General features: G+C 40.7%; 1 protein-coding gene across 1 annotated transcript; it reads left to right on the top strand.

Annotated features, from left to right (window-relative positions):
- Window positions 1-1,527: 1,527 nt before the first annotated feature.
- Window positions 1,528-8,821, top strand: rpl28.S (ribosomal protein L28 S homeolog). Its single transcript, NM_001099866.1, is given in 5 exon segments — window positions 1,528-1,560; window positions 3,747-3,837; window positions 6,629-6,752; window positions 8,317-8,435; window positions 8,695-8,821. Coding segments are annotated over 4 exon segments (414 nt in total). The 5' UTR covers window positions 1,528-1,560; window positions 3,747-3,756; the 3' UTR covers window positions 8,785-8,821.
- The last annotated feature ends 425 nt before the right edge of the window (window positions 8,822-9,246 follow it).

Here is a 9,246-nt window from a genome sequence, read left to right as displayed (position 1 = left end):
GTACCTTCGACATAGCGCAACTTCGCCCAGCGTAAGGGTGCGAAGTAGCGCAAGAGTAGGTCCACTCCACTACTGAATTTACGCTAGCACCAGTTAGTAAATCGGCGAAGTGAGGAAATGATGTCACGCTGGCGAATTTGCGCTACCGTTACCAAATTTGCCCCTAAAAGTGAACCACCCCTTAAAAATTACAGTAACTTTCAGCATTTTACAGATTGTCTTATTCAATGCAAATTTGATCTTTTTTTCAAACGTAAATTTTTTCTCTAGTAATTTGCCTTTTTATTGTTTTTTTTTTTCATTCTTTAAAAAACACTATGTACTTGGAGTCACTGACCCCAGAAACCACAAAACAGTTCCCAGCTAGGCTTCAATGCAGACTTGCCAGGTTGGCGGTTTTCCAGCCAAATTGGGCGACTAATTTAAAGCCCGGGCGGGTTTTGAAAGTGCAAACTAGCCAAGGTATGGATTTGGGCTATTTTTTTGGGCATTTGGCTGATTTGTGCTTTGGAAACCAGCCAAAGTTTTCTCTTTCCCTAATGTGCCAAGCCTGCGTCCCCCGATGCATGTTGGGTAATGTAGTTTTTGTTTAACAGTTTGCCAACTGCCAAGTTTAAAGTAAGACTACAATACCCAGCATGCAATGGGACTGACTTGTGTAGAAGTCAGGAGTTGCCAGATTTTGGGCTCTGTACCCCAGTCTCCCATCCCATTCTCGCATTTTCCAGTGACTTTCCTTAATTTTGGGTCAAAAAATCTTCTGCCCACCAAAATGTCTACAGGTTGACCTGTTTCACCAATATTTATTGAAATTGTTTTTGAATTAGGGCCATATGTGGCCCCTATAACTCTTGGGCCCCCTCTGTAGTTACGCCCCTGGTCACAGGCAAATGTCCCATTTTGATTCATGGAAACTTTTGTGAAACAGTGACAATTTGAAAAAAGGCGTATTTTTACATATATTCATTTATTTTTAGACTTATTTTTTTCATTGCACACATTGTGCTATTTTTTGGCTACTTTTGAAGTGTCTCTTGTCTAGTTTTGGGCTGGAATTGTAGCTGACTTGGTTTTGAAAATGAGACCTGAAATCTACTACAAGATTATCGTTTTGTATCTTATTCCTGGGTACATAGAGGCCCAGTCCTGCCTCATACTTCATTCTGACTTCCAAACTGCTGCCTGGTTGCTAGGGTCCAAGTTACCTTTAGCAATGTTGGGAAATCATGGAGAACTGTAGAACAAAAAAAATAATAAAAACAAAACAAAAAAAGACCAGTTGGAAAATGTTTATATAACACCACTGTCTGCACCACTAAAGGTTTTTAGCGATACTCCACAGCATACTTACCACATGCAGTACAGCTGATATTATACAGTGATATTATACAGCTGATATACTAGTGTATATTCCAGCACTAAAAATGGCGTTTCGACCATCTACCTCAAAGACCACATTTGCAACATCACTTCCGCTTACGCCAAGCGCAAGACAGCAGGAAATAAGGTTTGGCCCCGCCCCTCCCCCTTCCTTTCCTTCCTCTAGCAGCGCTGAGAGAGGTAACGTGGTGTGTTCGCGGCTTCATTCCCGGGATTGTTTAGCTCAGCAGCTCCGTTCCCCGTGTGTATACTATAGTCGGACTGGTCGCTGATATGCACCTACACTCTGTTCTTCCTGGCCTGGGTCTGCGACTTTTATTACATTTAGGCCGCGATGGTTATTGCCGATGGCCTACTATGAAGCGTGCCTAAGGATTGCGCTTATTGGAATAGGGACAGCGTTCATTCGATTAATGAGCATGTTCTCTCGCTACGAGCAGGTTAATGGCCTCTGGAATTTGTGTATTTCACTGAAACATCCCTGCACAGATTTTATACTTCATTTACCTGTTTACTACGATGTCCCTACGTCGTTTCATCAGTCAGAACCAGGAACGTGCTGAGTGACGCACGTAATTTAAAGGGGCCGTCAGGTTTTTACCAGGTTTAATTTTACAAACCAGCCAAAGTGGGCTAATAAACTAGCCAAGAGTAGGGTTGCCACCTGTCTGGCAGAAATGATGGTTGAGCCGATATTTTTTTCCAGAAAACAGTTTCCATGGGACAGTCCCCATGGGGAGGTATAGGTGCCCAATGGCCTAATTCATATACAATTTGAATAAATTAGGGATGCACTGAATCAAGGCTTCGGTTCAGGATTCGACCAGATCCTTCTGGCTGAACCAAATCTATGCTAATTTGGGCTGGGGAGGGAAATTGTGTGACTTTTTGTAACAAAACAAGGAAGTTAAAAAAAAAAAAAATGTTTTCCCCTTTCCACCCCTAATTTGTATATGTAAATTTGGTTCGGTATTCGGCCAAATCTCTCGTGAAGGATTCTGGCCAAATCCAAAATGGTGGATTCGGTGCATCCCTACAATATATATCTGTAAAAGCGGGCAATCTAGACATTTTGGTAGCCAGCAGATTTTTGCCCCAAAATTGGAAAGACGCCAGAAAAGTCCTGTCACCCAAAAAAATTATTCCAAATCTTATTTTATCATGTTAGTCAAGCAAAATTAACTTTAATTACACTGTATAAACTATTTGAATCTTGTTTCCATCAGTCTGGCAATTCATGCCTTTGGCATAGAGGCGGGGCAGACAATTACTTTCACTTTCCATTCAGCACTTCCTAGATGTCACTGCTCTCCCCACATTCCCCCGTTCTCTTCACCATTTAATTGTGTAGCCAGGACATGGGGATGGACATCAGGTCCCCCATTCTGGTGCACAAACAAGATTCTGAGATGATGTAAGGCTTGTATTAATAACAGTGTCCACAAAATGGCTCCTGCCTGCTTGTTATAATTATGAATTCCCAGTATGAAGGAAACCACATCCAAATAAATTTTTAGTGTAATTAAAGTTCATTTTGCTTGACTAATGTGATAAAATAGGTTTTGTAGTAATTTTTTTCGGATGACAAGTCCCCTTTAAGATAATTTATACACACCACTCTTCTGTAATCACATGACCCGCTGCCAAGCCGGAGTCTCCCTATGCGTTACTGTCTGCTGCACCTGTGTGTGTCAGTCTTGTGTCAAGTGTAGAAACTGTCATTAAGATGGCCATCGAACTGTCCCATTGCAATGTTCAGCAATTGTATTGTTGCTAGGGTTTAGTTTACCCTAGCAACAAGGCATTGGTTTGAATAAGACACCTGTGAAATGTAAGAGGTAATATAAAGAGAGAGGTACTAAAAGAACATTTTTTTGTAGTTGCCTGGTAGTGACCACTCGAGAGACAAGAGGAAGGCAAATTATCGGGGTGGGGGGGTTGTTGTAGAGAGAAAACGACGTTTCTCTTCGGCGAAAACTTGGCTAATGCATTGGTCTATGGGTGTCCTTTTTTTTTCTCAACTTTTTTCTTCACCCATCGGAGTCTATGGGCGTCATTTTTACAGCAAAACTTTGAAAATTTTCGAAGTTGTGCCTCATTATGCGCCCAACAATGAGTCCTTGTCACCTGTTTTTGACACCAATAGTCTGTTTCAAAGCAGGTTGAAAAAAGACAAAGTACAAATGAAAACCCAGCATCCATACACACACCCCTCCCTACTTTCACATCAATTATATATACCCATATCTATACTAACTATAGAGACAATAGTGCATCTATATATAGTGAAAGGGTTGTTTTGTTCCTATATTGTCATGTCTGCAGATTTCTATTGGATAATGCTCATGGCTGTTTTCTTTTTCCAGGTGCCTGAAAATGTCTGCTCACTTGCAATGGATGGTTATTCGCAATTGCTCCAGCTTTATTGTAAAGAGAAACCATCAGGTCTTTAGTACGGTAAGTGCATTCGTCTGTAGTCTAGCCGCCATAGGCATTTTGTCAAAAGTAAATACAGTGGTTCAAAGTTTTTTTTTTTTTCATTTAGCCTGTGCCAAAAAAAATGCACTGTCCCAGGAAAAAAAATTGTTGTTACTGTGCTGCCATCTTACCTCTTTTCGCAGATGTAGATGTGTGCTGCTTATGCTGGCGGCAAGTTTACGCTATTCATACTGTCCAGTTTAATCAGCCTTTGGGATCATCCGTGTGTTTATTGACCCCAAAATGGTTGGTTTTGGAATATGACATGGCAACAAGTCACTTGATTAGTCATATGAAGCCTGCCACTGTTTAGCCCTGATACTCTACTGAGTGTTGCATTAGTTGTAGCATGACAGTTGGTTGCGTTCCCATACCTCCCAACTGTTCCATTTTTAGAGGGACAGTCCCTCGTTTGTACTGGAAAGTCTCGTTTTTCTTTGCACTGAACAGCCATAAAAAGAAACAAAGTTTCTAACTTAATTGGCTATTGGCAGAGAGCCCAGAATAGTGATGAGCGGGTCAGGGTTTTCCCAACCCTAACCTGGCCTCCTTTAGCCGCACGCGCCCACCCGGGTTGCTTTTATAGACCCGCCAATGACGTCACAAAAGGGCAGAGAGGCACGCGGCTATAAAGCTGGAAGTCGGAAGCAGCCATTTGAAGGTGGCCAACCGCAAAGAGCAGTGCAAGGTCGTCCCAAACCATCCCGACCCGCGGGTATCAGGTCGGCCCGCACATCACTAGCCCAGAACAGTCACAGCAGCAGATAAGATACTTGTGTAACAATTTCAAGATAAGTAATTGTAACAATATAAGATAACAGATCCCTTGGGAAAAGTTACTCACAGCTTAAAGGGCAATTCACCTTCATTAGCAAAACTGTAGTAACTGAAAAAAACCACAGATATATGTTCAAACTTTCATAACCTGCCAAATTTTGTAAAATGAACGTGGTAATTAGGGGGTGTGGCCACAAAAACGGGTTTGGCAAAATTTGCCGCATTGCTCGCGGCAACTTTTGTCCCTCTTTTATTTCCAGAATGTTGGGAGATATGCATTCCCTGGAACACTGCTTGTGTGTAGGCTGCATTGGGCAGAATGCACTGGTTACTCACTGATGCGAATTATAAAATATTCTCATCAGTCATTAGGATTGCACCGAATCCAGGATTCGGTTGAATCCTAACTTGCATATGCAATTTAGGGGCGGATGGGGAAGTTGAAAATATTTTCAACGGTTTCCTTTCCCATCCCTAATTTGCATATGCAAATTAAGATTCGGTTCACTATTCGGCCAAATCTTTCACAAAGGATTCGACTGAATCACAAATAGTGGATTAGATGAATTCCTAATAGTGATGCTTGCTTGGTATATGTCATATATTCAGGTGCCTTGTTTAAAAATGTCTCATTTAGAAATAAATGATAGTCTTCAATATTCAGGAATGGTAAAAAAATCAATGCTTACTACATTGTGATGTTTTTTTTTCCACTATTACTCAAAAAAGAGGGGAATGATAATTTACTACATTAGCAAACAGATCACTGTTGGACCCTTAACACAGGCATTGCCATTTACTGGGCCAATTTGCCCCTCGGCAGTGACCCATGGCAACCATTTTTACTTTTAGTTCTACCCTACCTGGACCTGGCTGAGCAAAGCAAATACTGATTGGTTGCTTTGTTTTACTGCCCAGGTTGCCCAACATTGTTAAATGAGCCCCAGTGAAACAAAGGTTTTTGGAACTGGTTTAATAGCCCCGGACAAATATACTAGGGATGGTAGGGACTATTTTGGGATTTAGCTGAACTGTGAATTCTTCATAAAAGGTTTGGTCGAATCCCAAACTGAATTTGCCTAGGCAAAGAGGCGGGGCAAGCAATTGCTTTCACTTTTCATTCAGCACTTCCTAGATGTCACTGCTCTCCCCACATTCCCCCTCTCTCTTCACCGTTTAATTGTGTAACCAGTGCATGGGGATGGACATCAGGTCCCCCATTCTGGTGCACAAACAAGATTCTGATATGATGCAAGACTTGTCTTAATAACAGTATCCACAACATGGCTCCTGCCTGCTTGTTATAATTATGAATTCCAAGACTGATGGAAACCAGATTCAAATAATTTATATAGTGTAATTAAAGTTCATTTTGCTTGACTAATGTGATACAATAGGATTTTGAATATTTTTTTTTTGGGTGAAGGGTCCCCTTTAAGGATTCGTATTCAGCCAAATCCTGCTGAAAAAGCCGAAAACCTGTATTCGGTGATCCCAAAAATACACTAGTCCAATAACAATTATTTTTTTAGCAGTAGATCAAAGGTACAAGTCGTAGTAATCCACATTGCGGATGATCCCTTGTTCTGAAATCCCCGGCGTTCTGAATTGATTCGATACCTGTATTGCTTTGATGTGTTATAAACTGCTTTATATTCTACTTCTGTACTTGCCCCAGTTAAGCCTCCCCTCTGTTTCCAAACTGTAGTAATGGTAGGGGGGGGGGGGGGAATGTATATTTGCTGTCTTATATAAACCTCAAAGTTTGAAGGTAAATTAGGCTGAGATTTGGGGTGAAAATGTTTTTGCTACCTTAGCTATCCTTGGATTTATATCTAAATGACTGATGCTGCAATGTTTTCCTATATCTTTTAATGTTATCCACTAAGGAGGGTCATTTAATTGGTACCCCCTGAGCCACTTCCTTAATGAAAAATAGGACAATTATGTTTGCAAGCGATTGAGTCCATTGTTTTCCTTGTTCACCGATTAGGAGCCAAACAATCTGAAGGCAAGAAACTCCTTTCGGTACAATGGCCTGATCCACAAGAAAACAGTTGGAGTTCAGCCTGCAGCTGATGGAAAGGGGGTCATTGTTGTGCTAAAGAAGCGTGCAGGTAAATGGATTTCTAACATGGGAGTTCATAATGCTGCTTTGCAAGCAAGGAGAATGAAATATTTAATTAGAACATGACTGAATAGTTTTCTGTACAGGTATGGGATCCGTTATCTGGAAACCCGTTGTCCAGAAAGCTCTGAATTACGGAATGGCTGTCTCCCATTGACCCCATTTTATCCAAATAATCCAATTTTTTTAAAATTTCCTTTCTCTATAATAAAACAGTAGCTTGTACATGACCCAAACTAAGATATAATTAATCCTTTTAATTGGAAGCAAAACCCGCTTATTGGGTTTAGTGTTTACATGATTTTCTAGTAGACCATGTATGATGATCCAAATTTCGGAAAAATCCCTTTATCCAGAAAGCCCCAGGTCCCGAGCATTCTGGATAACCAGTCCCATACCTGCATTTGCAAACTCCTTATTGAAAGAAACAATGCAAATTACTAGCTAATTTAGAGGTAAGGCTCTAATTGCAGAGCCGTGTTTGCTCATCAGACACATTAAAGCGCTTCTGAACCTAAGGGTAGGACTCCACGGGCAATTTCGGCGCGATCCAACGCACTGCGCAAAAACGCAGACGGATGCAACGGAAATAAGGTAAGATATGGAAATGCCGCAGCGTTGACACAACGTCGCGTCGTGTCAACGCTGCAACACCATCCGACACTGCTATTACCTTATTTCCGTCACATCCAACTTGACGCCTGCGTTTTTGCGCAGTCTAAAGATAAGGGGTTCAATACACTCGATTTGTTGCAACTTATGGGAACTTTAGTCGGTGCTTGCTTCAATAAATCACGCATGAAAGCCAATGGAAAGAAAGGAAGATGTACTCAGACGATCATTGAGGTGTACAAAACGTACCTCCAAAAATGTATTGTGCGGAATACAAAAAAGATCAAACGTTTGAGGCCTCACGCCTCTTTCATCAGTGATCAAGTGCACACTTCACAATACAACCAGACAGTGTTAAAAAGGCCAACAAACCCCCACCTCCCATGACGTATTCACTGCATCATTAATCCCATCAACTTCGGATCACGCTGAAATCGATGTGGAGTCCTGCCCTAAAAGGGCTCATTGTCCAATACATTTGCACGTAAAATAATTGTCATTTAGTGAACATTTGAAATGTACTTTATAATTTTATATGGCTCATTTAGTGTCGCAAATATTGGTGCAGATTTCTGTCTGTCAAGATGCCTTTCACTTAAGTGCTTTTTTAGAACTAGGCTGTGTCCCAACTGAATTGTTTGCAGTTGCCATTACCGGCTACAAACTCCTGCATCATTGCCATAACTTATACCAGATTTACCAAACATGCATCGCTTAGTACCAGTATGGTAAAAATTGTGGCCGTTGAACAGTTATATTTGCTACTGTTAAATTTCTGCTTTGAAGCCTCTTTTACTTGAAAAATAGGACTTTCTACTCTGAATGTGAGCTAACAATCTAGTTTTTAATGCCAGTATCAAATGAGCTTGTTTTTCTTTTACTCGCTCAAGCTTTTTTTGCTAGAAGAAATGTTGGTTGCTAAATAAGTGTTAAACTTTTAGGTCAGCGCAAGCCTGCAACATCTTATGAAAAAATTTCCATAAACAAGAACTCCCGCTCCACTCTGAGCAGCGTGCGTCACATTATCCGCAAGAACAACTACAGGAAGGATCTCCGCATGGTAAGTGCATGCTGCAGTGCACTCTTGTTAGAAAATAAAATGCAGTGTTTGCGTCTTGATTTTACTTTTTTGTTCATGAAGCCTTGAGCTTCACCTTTGTTATTTTGAATTAATGTTGGCTAAGTTGCTTTTTCAGTTTTCTAATTGCATGCTCAGTTTTACAGCTGAACTGCTATAGAATAGCGCTCTCTATGCATGCGCATGATAATTTTTTTTCCCCTCAATGGTCCATGTGTAAATGCGGATTTTGTATTTGTAGGCTGCTCTCCGTCGTGCTAGTGCTATCCTGAAGAGCCAGAAACCAGTTGTGGTGAAGAAGAAGCGCACCCGGGCAGCCAAGACTGCATAAATGTTCTGCAGATTTGTACAATAAAATGGTTTCATACTGATGCAATTGCCTGTTCAGAACCTTTGTCTTTTAGAAGAAATACACATTTTATTTAGAGCAGGCTTACAAGCTGTAACTGCAGCTTGAAAAGACATCCAGGTCTTATTTGGAAGGTATTGTTGTTCTGTAGCTATAGTTTGAGGGGGACAAAAATCCTTAAAAGGCAAAGGAAGTTAACCTCCATTAAGATTCATACCCTCAGTGTTGCGATCAGTGCTATTAACTCACCTCTGAGTCAAGTCCTTTTTCCGTTTTTTCTCCTCATAGTAAAAAAAAAAACTGCTGACTTAAAGCGCATGTAAAGACAAAAAATTATAAAATCCCATTTTTACTTTCTTTAATGAAAAAGAAGCCTATCTCCAATATACTTTAATTAAAAAATATGTACAGTTTTTATAAGAAACCTGACTGTATGCAGTGAAA

Source organism: Xenopus laevis, chromosome 7S, assembly GCF_017654675.1.
Source record: "Xenopus laevis strain J_2021 chromosome 7S, Xenopus_laevis_v10.1, whole genome shotgun sequence".
Lineage (NCBI taxonomy): Eukaryota > Metazoa > Chordata > Amphibia > Anura > Pipidae > Xenopus > Xenopus laevis.
This window is presented reverse-complemented; position numbering and strand designations above follow the sequence as displayed.